The 12,816-nt window shown below is 34.4% G+C and overlaps 1 protein-coding gene across 6 annotated transcripts in view; it reads left to right on the top strand.

The window, feature by feature from the left end:
- Window positions 1-12,816, top strand: part of MBD5 (methyl-CpG binding domain protein 5) — a 471,066-nt gene that overhangs the window by 406,661 nt on the left and 51,589 nt on the right. For all 6 annotated transcript variants that reach the window (XM_021668892.2, XM_064382791.1, XM_012457096.2 and 3 more), the window contains 3 exons: window positions 5,454-6,121; window positions 9,818-9,920; window positions 10,976-11,156. In XM_021668892.2, the coding sequence (XP_021524567.2) occupies window positions 6,009-6,121; window positions 9,818-9,920; window positions 10,976-11,156 (397 nt within the window). In that variant the 5' untranslated portion in view covers window positions 5,454-6,008. The remainder of the gene's footprint in view (window positions 1-5,453; window positions 6,122-9,817; window positions 9,921-10,975; window positions 11,157-12,816) is intronic.

Below are 12,816 nucleotides of genomic sequence, written 5' to 3'. Positions count from 1 at the left end.
ACTACACCAGGAACTAGTAATATGACAAGGTTCTGCTCTGAGAGTGTTTACATTCCAATGGGGAGAGCTAGTTAATAAACACACAAATAAATGATAAGCAATAATAATAATCAGATAATGAAAGTATCAGTAAATTAACAAAGTGCGAGAGAGTACCCCTAGAGTTTACATTAGGGTCTCTTTGAGGAGATGATGTCTAATTTGAATTCTGAGTGGTCAGAAGAAGCCAATGCAGAGACGAAAATCAAGTTGATAAAATTCAATCCACCAGAAGCCATTTTCAGAGACTAATTTGCATATTGAAAGGAATCAAGAAACTGAAAACATTGGTGGAATTGTTGGCAGATATCTCCCTCAGAACATATACACATGCATACACACACACACACACACACACACACACACACAATTTTGCATCTCATTATTATTGCTACAGAACTTTTGCGAAATAAATATAAATTAAGTCCTAAGTATAAGATCTATCATAGATCCTATCTTAGTGAGATGGAGGTACCTTCATATCACAAAATATTTTATGTTTTAACTTACATTTATTGGGCTTAAATGAAGCCATATAAATAAGGTGGGTCTTTGGGGAGGTGAGGCAAGATGCTGTGAAATAGGTACTTCTAAAAGCATAGTAATATTAAAGTGTTAAATTTGGAAAACAGAAGAAACTTTAGTTTTCATAATATTATAATTATAAAATTATAAAAGTAAAGCCTGACTACATCTTGGATGAGTCTATTTAGAAGGTGAAATTATCAGAATCATGGAGGCAAGTAGAACTGATTTTAATATTTAGCAAAAGAAGGTATGCATCAGTTTCAAAAGTTTGAGAAGCATGGCCTGAAATGCTTTCCCACTTCTACCTTCCTGGCACTTTAAGAAATGTATCAAGGACCCGAGAATTATGCAATTCTATGTTAGCAAATAATTCTACATGAGTTATCAAGATGGGCATAGATTTAGGTACAGGAATATTTTTATCAGATTTATTTATCATTGTGAAATTTGGGAGAAAAATCTATGTCCACCGAAGGAAAATAAATAAAGAAATTATACATACATGTATCAAAAAATTATGTCCAACAATCAAAGATCATGTTTTGGAAAAGAGCTTAATGTCATAGTAAAATGATCAGGAAGAAAAAAAAGTGGTAATCATTCAATATTTAAAAGACATACATTTACACATAGAAAATATTTGGAATCAGTACAGCTGCTTCAGAGAGCAATTTGGCAGTATCTGTAAAGTGGAAAATGTGCAGATCCATTAACATGATTGATATACCAATAGATGAATAGTTGTATAATCATGTGATAGTATACAATTTCAAAGTTAAAAATTCATGAATTGGACTCCTATATCTGCAACAGAGATAGATCTATATACCTCAACAGAGATGGCTCTTAAAATTAGTTGAATTTTAGAAAAGCAAGTTGCAGAATTATATGTACTATATACCAGTATTTATATAAAATTTCAAAATACATATGACAGTAAATATTGTTTATGTATAAATATGTAGAAAATAAAAATATTAAAACATGGCCTGGAAGGATACAGACGAGAATCATAATACTGGTTGCCTCTGGGGTGGAAGGGAAGGGATTGGGGCTGAAAAGGAAAATGGGAGGGGAGTGGGGGATAGTATTTAACTTCATCTGTAATGTTTTCATCTTATTTTTTTAAATAAGCAAAAATAGCAAAATGTTTACATTGTAAATTTAGAGTATTGGTATGTTGTTGTTTATTAAACTCTTTATTTATGTAAGCTTTTAAAACTTTCTAAAAGCAAATGATCAAAAAAACCATATCATTGGTCCCATATACATTTTGGATTTTTTTGTTTCTGTGAAGAATGTCATTGGTATTTGATACAGATTGCATTGAATCTGTAGATCACTTAGGGTAGTATTGTCATTTTAACAATATTAGTTCTTCTAATCTATGAGCATGGAATATCTTTCTATTTATTTGTATCCTCTTCTATTTCTTTAAGCAGAGTTTTATAGGTTTTTTTTTGTATTTTTCAGTGGTTATTATTCAGCAGTGAGATTACAGTTCAGTTATTATTTTCATCTTCAAACTTCTCTGTATATTCCAAATTCACAAGATGAATGTTGAGGGGAAAAAAATGCCACTTAGCAGATAAATGATAACTATATTGGATTTTTGCCACGAGGTGTTCCTAAGACCCTTACAATTGTGCTGCCTCTGGAAGGCTGAAGTAGCAGCAAAAAAGGGATGATTCTCCCATACCCCATCCCCAAACCCCGGACCAAAGAAATGAGAGGGCTTCCTGCAAGATGTAAAACAGTAAAACCAGCCTTTTCTTGGGAAGAGAGGCAGACAGATTAGGGTGTCAGTCTTGATCAGGCATCAAATTTCGAAAAGGCACCAGAACAAGCACCTAGAGGGTTTACAAAAAAATAATTGTCAAAGAGTTTCTGATTCATTAAGTCTGAGGTTGGACCTGTAAATTTGCATTATTGACAAGTTCCCAGGTGTTACTGGCAATAATGATGTTTGTCCCAAAACCATATTACAGAACTGCTGGTTTAAGCAAAACCCAGCCATCAGATATTGGTATTTTTGATTACTGAAATGTGAGGGAGCATTTGGCAGGAATCACTACAATGTTATTGTCTGGCAGATCCACAAATTACTTAATGGAGTGAGCCAGCCAGTCTCAGAGAAGTTGGAGCCACATGCAAGAGCAGACAGAAAAAAAAAAAAAAAAAAAAAAAAAAAGGTATCAAAATGTCAGAAAGCTCCAAAGTAGGGAAAATGGGAATGGGCCCAGTCTAACAATCTAAGACCACTGAAGAGATTTCTTTGGAAAAGCAAGGTAATAAAACAGGCATGAAAAGGGACTGCAAAAAAAAAGTTTGGTCATCAGGGTCTGCTGCTATTTGACAAAACATGGGGTCCAGGATGGCACAAAGTTCATACCACTTTGACAAGCACTAGAAATTCTACAAGGCCACAAATACCTTGTGAACAGGGATTGACCCCATCCTAGCTTCCTCATCCCTCCCATTCTCTTTCCTTTCTGTTTTTCCACATTGAGCAGCTCATTAGTGCTAAATATTACACGGGGCTTTTGATAAATAGTACTTTACTGTCTTAGTTTAGGCTGCTATAAACTGGATGGCTTATAAACAAGAGAAAAAAATTTTTTTTTTTTGAAACAAAGTCTTGCTCTGTCACCCAGGCTGGAATACAGTGGTGCAATCTTGGCTCACTGCAACCTCCACCTCCCTGGTCCAAGCAATTCCCCTGCCTCAGCCTCCCAAGTAGCTGGGGTTATAGGTGCATGCCACCATGCTTGGCTAATTTTTTTGTATTTTTGGTAAAGGCAGGATTTTACCATGTTGGCCAGACTGGTCTCAAACTCCTAACCCCAGACAATCCGCCCTTCTCAGCCTCCCAAAGTGCTAGGATTATAGGAATGAGCCACCTTGCCCAGCCAACAGAAACTTTTTTATCATAATTCTAGAGGCTGGGAGATCCAAGATTAAGGCACTGGCAGATGCAGTGTCTGATAAGGGACTACTTTCTGGCGCATATGATCTTTTCACTGTAAACTCACATGTTGGCAGAGATCTCTTTATGGCCTAATGCCATTCATGACGGCTCTGACCCCGTGACCTAATCACCTCCCAAAGGCTCTATCTCCTAATACCATCACCTTGAGGGTTAGGATTTCAACCTACGGATTTTGGGGGTTACACAGACATTCAGACCACAGGACTTACCATCTTTGTCCTCCCAGCACCTAGCATAGTACCTAGCATTAGTAGCATGTAGCTACTCACTAACTGTCGAATGAAATGTGAATAAACACAGACATGAATAGCAGGAGTCATGGTCAAAGGTATAGTGAGTGGAAGATGTTATGCCTGCAGATGGGCCATTTCTGTAAGAAGCATAGTATAGTGGACAGTGGACAGTGATGGAATTTACCAGCTTGAGACCTCATTGGAACTGCTACTACTTGGTACTTTTCTTTATACTCTCAAATTTTTCCCAGTAAATTTTTGCTACTTTCCCCATTGCCTGCCAGTATTTGACACACATCCATACCCACAGTTCCTTGTTTTCAGTTAAGTGAGTAAATGCTTCATTACAGCACCCTTAACTGCAAATAAGGCATACACCTAAATATATGATGGCCTTTACTACAAGACAGTCTCCTGCTTTCCTAATGAGAGATCCAAAAAAAGGGTTTTGGGCCAACTTAAATACACAAACTTTTAGAAATGTAGTTCAGTAGTTATGTGTCTATTTACACTGTTTGATTTGTTACTTGATTAAGTTATACATGCATATTTGAAATGCATGTTGTCTAAAATAATACATTAGCTTTTTCATTTACATGTTTTAAAATGATTTTAATTCTTTCATATGAATCTTAAGTTATTTAATACAATTTTTAGAGTATATCATCTTAACCTCCATTTAAATTGTTTGAAATAAAGTATTTTTTGAATCTGTGGAGAAAGCTGCCACTGAAATATTTATCACAAACCACAAGTTCCATTTTAACACTAGGATAATTGTTTTTCAACCACTCTTTAGTGTAGCTTCATGATCCCACAATGTAACTATATACTAGCTATTAAAGGCTTCTTTACAACAACAAATAATACTAACAACTGTGACACTGCATTCTCCACAAGATTAGGTACTAAATCTTCTAAAAATTTACTTGCCATGTTTTTTGATTTAACAGCTCAATCAAGATGACCTTTATCAGCATTCCATACTGTCATTGATTACAGCTGTTTCAAGCGAATGTCTTCCTGAAATAGCACCTCATGAATTAATAAGTGAATTTTAAAAAGCACTTCATAATATAAGAAATTTTGTAAACTCTTGAATATAAAGCAACTTCCACTCATATTCAGTAATATTGGAGGGAAACTGCCTCTTATATTTGGAAATGTATGTATTTCCTTCTAACTTTTTATTTAAAAAAATAATAAAGATTTTCTTCTCTAGACCAAAACTGTATGATTAGAAAAGAAAACTGAATCAAAGGGTTACATAATATTAAGAACTTATTAAAATATAATTGGATTAACACACAACTCTGTAGTTTACAGGTCATTAGAAGTGATGGATATATTTTTATGTCAAGTTAGAAGGAGGCTTTATGTGTACGTTTGTATGTTTGAGTACATGTGTATATGTAATGCCATAATTATGGGTCTGTCTCTAGTAATTAGAAAGTTGGATATGCTGAAGAGCAAGTAAATTGGTTTAACAGGAGTAAGCGGACTAAGTTGGAAGAAGGAAACAACTTGAATTTGACATATGATTTTGATAGCAAAGGACGTCAAAGTGATTGGGTACACTTAGTAGTTCATTCTATTTTAAAATTGCACAGCTTTTCAGTTTTCAACATTAAATATACAAGTTTACATATTTACATATGTTTCAGGCTACATTATTGGAATTTTGAAGTCATGAAAACCTCAGATGAACCAACCTGCAACACCTTGGATTCAGATTGGAAGATAAAGAGAAAGTTTAAAGAATGTGGCCTATAAAGGCGGGTACCTGGAAGTATTAACTGACTCACACTGTAAAGATGAGACCAGTTTCTAAACAATAGAGATTGTTTTAGTACAACATCAAGGTTCAAGACAAATGTTGAACTAAAAACTTTACACTCCCCACCCCCACTTCAGACAGGTACCAGCACTGGTGAATTATGATTTTCCTTAGTCGGAAGCACTCATTTTTACCCATGTAGACCATCCTTAGGAATTAAATATTGGTTATTTAATGTAGATTATAATGGGAAGCTGATTTTTTCACAATGGCTGATTTCAAGGACTTGGTTCCAAACTGAGCTGAAGCTTCCCAATGAGTTTTGTACAGTCTGGGAAAAACTGTGCTGCACTGGCCTACTTTTGAAGGCCATCATGCTCTGTAATATAAGGATATCATCTTATTGCTGATATCTTTGGAGAGTCCCTAGCAGACACAGAAAATGAATGGAGGCAAAGAGTGTGACGGAGGGGACAAGGAAGGAGGTCTTCCAGCTATACAAGTTCCTGTGGGTTGGCAGCGTCGTGTGGATCAAAATGGAGTGCTTTATGTCAGGTAAGTTCCTGTTATTACCTGTGGTACCTGCAGAGTTGCACTCCCAAGATTAAGGAGAGAACAAAACATGGTGACTGATGGCACCTCATATAAATGTGAATCAGTGACCTTTGTGCTAGAAATATACGAGAATTTTTATTGCCTTAGACTTCCAGAGATAATTTTTGTGCATTACTTCTTTATGTAAGGTGTCATGCTGCTTATCTCTGTTAGAAGAATAAAGAAAAATGTGAAAATTTCTCAAAGAAACATGCAACCATCATTATGATATTCACAGGAGAATGTAAAATCCTGGAAATAGACCTGATGTCACTTAATAGAATTACTCTGTCCTTCAGAGTGCTTCAACTGGCTTTTTTTGATAAAATTGAGTTTTTATCCATAGAAAGTTTCAATTATTAGACTTCTTAATGCCTCATAGTAACTAAAAATACGTTTTTTTTTCTGCATAGTCTTTAATCTATTTCCTTGTATGTAATAGTGAAAGTGAAAAAGTCATGGAGAAAGCTCTGCATCTTACAAGTAAATATCATACAAATAAGATGCCTACTCTTTTCAGTTTCAATGCTGTATATCTCTTATAGAACAAGTTGAATGGAATGACTGAACTGTTGAAAAGAAGTTTTAGTCTTATTTATTAAATAGTTAACATCTAAGTTCCTTACTTCGTAGTTTTTCTGTAAGTGTATGAAAGGTTCAGGCACCATAAATCTTTCTTTGTGATGTGATGAAAACTATTAGAAACAGACTTAAAACTTTTAAAAAGGTATCACAGCATTATTAAATTGATGCTATTACTTTTAGTGTGGCTATTTATATCCCAGCTTCAACAGAATTTGCCAGTCCAGCAAGAATGTATTTATAGAAATGAGATATTTTCAGTTATGTAAACACAGACTATTTTATGTCATAATAACTCAGAAAGTCAGTTCAGATTCTGTCCTGAGTTTGTTTGCTTGTTTTGTGTAAGGCGTTTCTTGAGGCAAATCTAATTACCAATTAAAAGTATTTTGCCACATAAATTTTACTTCTATCATATTAAAGATATAATCCATATTAATTGAGGTGAAGGGATAAGAAAGCAGAGCATATGAAGCTCATCACATGGTAGATAAGATGAACAAGCACACATGAGATAACTTTTTCAGAGTTTCTATTGCCAGTGCTGTTAACAAACCACCAGAAATACTTTGTCATAAATAGAATATAGCAAGTTATCTGTATATGTTTATATTTATGGTTGTTCTAGTTTGTTAAAAGCAAATGTATATTCAGCTTAGAATAAAAGACACTAAAATCTGGATAATTTTTTTTCACTTCCTTTTTATTCCTATGAAAGATAAATGAGCTTTTTGATTTCTGTGAGCAAAAACCAAATTAAATCTTGGAGTCAAAAACCAAGTTGAAGTCTCAAAAACTGTCAGTTATCTTGTTAATGATTTTCCAAGTCTGACTAGACTTTACCGTCCAATATCCTTGTTAGTATGGGTTCTCAACTTCAAATCTGTATACTGATAATTATTTTGGAAACAAGCTTTCCTAGATTAGGTAAAACACTCTCAAATTAAATTAACCAGCATAGATTTAGTTTGCTTGTATGTAACTGAATTGCCACTTGAACATGTATAGCTCTTTCTATAGCTCCCTTCTCAATGCACGGTTTGCTCATGATGCTTAGGTCAGTCTCCAGCTGCTCCTGCCTCAGGGTGGCATCGAGGCTACACATTACATTTTCCACCTACTTCCAATCTTCTAAGCTTTATCTATGATATAAGTTTTGTAACTACTTTTTTACATTAATTATTACTCTGAGAAATTAATTAAAGAGATGCAACTGAAGGAAAGAACCCAGCTGACTTACTGAGAGGAAATGTTTTTCAAGCATCTGGAGTACTTTAACAGAAGTAAGGAACTCTCGTCTTCAGGTTTTTACAATTAAATTCCTCTAGGATTCAGTCCATATACTTTCTTTAAAGTTAAAATGTCAGGCAGTTCCTTTTCACCAAATTCATGAATGCTTCACGTGAAAAATCAACAAGATACTATGCCTTTTTTCTTGCTGCTTTTGAGACAGTCTTACACTGTTGCCCAGGCTGGAGTGTAGTGGCACATCTTGGCTCACTGCAACTTCTGCCTCCTGAGTTCAAGCAGTTCTCATGCCTCAGCCTCCCTAGTAGCTGGAATTACAAGCACGCTACTATGCCCAGCTAATGTTTGTATTTTTAGTAGAGACGGGGTTTCACCATGTTGGCCAGGCTGGTCTCGAATTCCTGACCTCAAGTGATCAGCCTGCCTTGGCCTCCCAAAGTGCTGGGGTTACAGGTGTGAGCCACTGCACTCAGCCTGGCTTGGTTTTATTGAAATCACCAGACCTCCAAAAACATCTAGTTGCCTTTCCCTGCTGTGGCTGAACTCGTCACTAAAATGAGAATTACTCTTCTCTGCATATCACCTGAAAAAAATAGCCTAACTAAATGAGAAATTTGACAAAGTTGAGGATTTTCGTTTAGATTTTCTACATGCTGAAATTACTTGTATAATTGTCCATAAACAAAGTATGAATTGCATTTTAAAGATGGTTCACTTATGGATTTTTTTTAAACTACTACTTGTGTTTTTGTAGAGATAGAACAAGCTGTGTCCAGTATTGTAATGTTTTGTATATGAAATAGAGATTATTGCTTCTCGATGAACTTGATCAGAGGGCTTAAGTGAAGGTTTTGGTAAATAGTCATAAATAAAGTACATTCTCAAATGAAAAGTATGTAATTTCAAAGAATAATATGTATTTCAGTTAAAACATAGACATGTTAATATAAAGTCCTAAAATGAAGATTGTCCATCTCAAATAAAATATAATAGCCCCCATGGTAAATAAAAATCAGAAACATGTCTTGTCATCTGAATTAGTACCTAATCTGTATTCACATATCTTACTGACTTCTGTGGTCTGAAAAGTAGTAACATTGAAGCACCTACACAATTACTAGCCCAAAGGCCTGCAAGGCACCTTTCTGCTGCCTAAAACCCTATTTCCTCAAAAGTTTCCTATCTTTTGTCAGCTCTGCTTAATTCCTCTCTCTCCCTCTCTGTACAGTTTGACTCTTCAGTGTATCTTCAGATATAACTAATCTGTTGTATCTTTAAAGAAACACACTGGTGAGGGGGAGAAAAAAGAAACCTGTTTTTACATAGGGACACCTTGGTTCTAGATTCCAAGATAAACAGGGAACATGTTCACTCCCACTTTTGTAGACTTGCCAACTTTCTGGTTCAAACCTCAATATGTTTCTAAATTTCAGTTTTTCCTCAAAGAGCTTTAAAAGCAGATATTCTAGTTTAAAATGAGAGTCATTACTTTTATGTAGTTTTCTCATTCTTTGTTCCTCTTGCTTGCTTCTGTCCTTTCTTAAGGATAGCGTTTTTACCATCTTTAGTCTATTCTTGGCTTTCAGATACTTTTATTTAATTTTCTATGAAGATCTGTATTTTTCTGAGAAATATTTTGGTTCAAAAGAAAAAGCAATAGTGTTAAAGGCTATAATTTTGTAGCTAACATAATATTGACAAAGAAAATGCTTTTCCCTAGTAGGAAAATATCCTATAAAGGACAGTAAGACTATAAATTATGCCTTTTTTCATATAATATGTGTAGTCAAAATTATTTCCTGATGTTTTTTTAAACTATTTTTACAGTCCCAGTGGGTCTTTGTTATCTTGCTTGGAGCAGGTTAAAACATACCTGCTTACTGATGGAACATGCAAGTGTGGCTTGGAATGTCCTCTTATTCTTCCCAAGGTAACCATTTCACAATAGATCTACAGCAGTGTTTTCTTTTTTAGGTATTTTATATATTTGTTTTTGTCATTTGGCATTCTATTTTTTATTACTTCTCCAATCATATATCTTAATTCTTTATCTAATTAGACATATTTTGCATGCATTTTGGAATGCTTAAAGATTGTGGAAAATAATTCATGCCTAAGAGTCATTTTCAAAGGGGCCAAATCTATATTCATATTAAATATTTTATTAAAATCACCTTTGTACCTTTTCATTAGAGCTATATCTAATATTGCTCAGCATTTAATAGTGTAATATTTTCTCTCATTACTGTATCTGCTCAAATCTGCAGTGTTATTTTTAGCACTGGTATTGATAAATCTGGCACAAATATTCTCAGAATCACGAAGCTGAACCCTCATAGCCAAAATATGAAAGTGTTTTACTCATTTGCAAGGTAAAAAGTAAAATAATGTAAAATGGTAAAATATTATTTGCTATAGAAATAGGTCATTATTTTGTGAATGTCTGTTATAATGCTAATTTTATACGTAAAGGTTAGACAATTTTTTTCTTTTCATTTGCGTGTCACCACATTCCAAAAAAAGATTTACATAATAAATAAATGTTTTTAAAAAAACAAGTAAAAGATTTTCAAAATCAGTGACAAGAAAATATTAACATAGTAATAAAATGAAGCCAAGGAAAAAGTTAGCATGTAGAAATATAGCTTTTGTTTTGTCTTTTTTAAGTGTACTTCATCTGTTTTTACACTGTTAGAACATCAGGAAGTATCTAAAATTGAGCACATTATCAGATATTATATCTTTTCACATATTTATCTTGGCTGTCCTAGAATTAGGAAAATATTCATTATTTACTTTGCCACTAAAAACTTCAGTTCAGCAAAAGTACTTACGAAGTTATATAAAGTTGGCTTTCTTAAAAACTTGGAAAAGTTTTATTCAGATTTATAGCTTAATCTATGCACAACTTTTTTTTAAACAAAAAGATCTTTTTATTAAATGTTTTTACAGACATATTCTAAACAAAGACTGTGCTTTTTCCAGGTATTTAATTTTGATCCTGGAGCTGCTGTGAAACAGAGAACTGCAGAAGATGTTAAGGCAGATGAAGATGTCACAAAGCTATGCATACATAAAAGAAAAATTATTGCAGTGGCCACACTTCATAAAAGCATGGAAGCCCCACATCCTTCTCTGGTGCTCACCAGTCCCGGAGGAGGAACAAGTATGTAACATGGTGAAAGGTTCAGGAACTCTCCTCTCCATAGAGAAGGAGTTGCTAGAAATCATTTGCCAAGCATTTTCTCATTCTACTTTTCAGGCATGCACAGTGCTTTAAAATTCTGTATGTTCTATAATTTTATTACAAATAGCAAACAAGTTCTGAAAAATTATAATGAGGTTATTTCCCCAAATTTCTTATCCAGAGCATTCAATTAAACAGGCAGAATAAACACTAATTAGTACATACAAATGTTCTTCAATTGTGTAAAGCTGAGCTAACAAAAGTTCCCTTGGTTTTTAGGAAATAAATGTAGCCTTTTTCCTGGGGGTGGATTGGAATGTGTGGTATCAAGTCCCCAAAAGCAGTGTTGTTCTTTTAGTTATTTGTGGAACACCTAATAAATAGAAATCACCTTGCTGGAAACTTTTTATATCCCCACCACCACACATGCACACGCACAGGTGATTTCTTTTTTAAATATTTCAAAGCTGCAGAAAAGTTGCAAGAATAGTTTATGAAGTATCCTTCATCTAAATTTACCAATTAACATTTTATTGCAGAAGTTGCAATTATTGTGAGAATTCAACCCTAAATATTTCAGAGTACAAGGGCATACTTCTACATAAACACAATCTAAGGACCACATTCAGGAAATTTGACGCTGATATTATATTATTATCTAACATGCAATCTATATTCAGATTTCTCCAATTGTCCTAACAGTGTCTCTCATGAAGCTTCACAGAAATTCAGTCTTGGCCAGGTGCAATGGCTCATGCCTGTAATCTCAGCAATTGGGGAGGCTGAAGCGGGAGGATCGCTTGAGGCCAGGAGTTTGAGACCAGCCTAGGAAACACAGCAAGACCTATTTCTAAAATAATTTTTTTAAAAAACAACTAGCCAGGAATGGTGGTGGCTCACACCTGTACTCTTCTTAGCTACTCAGAAAGCTGAGATGGGAGATCTTCTGAACCCAGAAGTTGGAGGCTGCAGTGAGCCATGATCATACCACTGTGCTCCAACCTGGGTGATAGAGCAAAACTCTGTCTCGGTTAAAAAAAAAAGAAAAAGAAGCCAGTCATTTTAAAGATCCACAGTGCAATTGAAGATTGTACGCTGCATTTAGTTGTTACATATCTTTACATCAATTCCGAAGTCTTTTTCAATTTTTCATGACATTGAAATTTTTGAAGAGTCTAGGCCAACTTTGCACGATGTTCCTCAATTTGGATTTTTCTCATGTTTACATTCAGGCTAAACATATTTTGCTAGGAATGCTGCATAGATGATGTTATCTCCTTATCAGTAGACACATAACATCAGTTTATCCCATTTTGATAACCTTTAGTTTGATTGCTTAGTTAAAATTATGACCATTTGATTTTTCCATTATTAAAGTACCATTTTCCCTTTATGTTTAATGTGTACTCTGTGGAATTATACTTTGGAACTGAGGAAATTCTTTTTGTAAGGGATGGAATATGAATGCTCTCCAAAATATTATAATCTAATGTTTGAATATTAATTCAGAATATGATATGACTGAACACCAAAGCATTTGTTTATGAGGGATTATTGATACTTTCCCACAGAACTCCGAAAAATAGGGATGATGAGTGTAACCTGTAAGTGATCAGAGAAGGCTTTATGGCAAAACTCA

The sequence above is a fragment of the Aotus nancymaae genome, unplaced genomic scaffold, assembly GCF_030222135.1.
Source record: "Aotus nancymaae isolate 86718 unplaced genomic scaffold, 86718_ANA_hifiasm-v0.15.2.pri h1tg000029l, whole genome shotgun sequence".
NCBI classification, from domain to species: domain Eukaryota; kingdom Metazoa; phylum Chordata; class Mammalia; order Primates; family Aotidae; genus Aotus; species Aotus nancymaae.
This window is presented reverse-complemented; position numbering and strand designations above follow the sequence as displayed.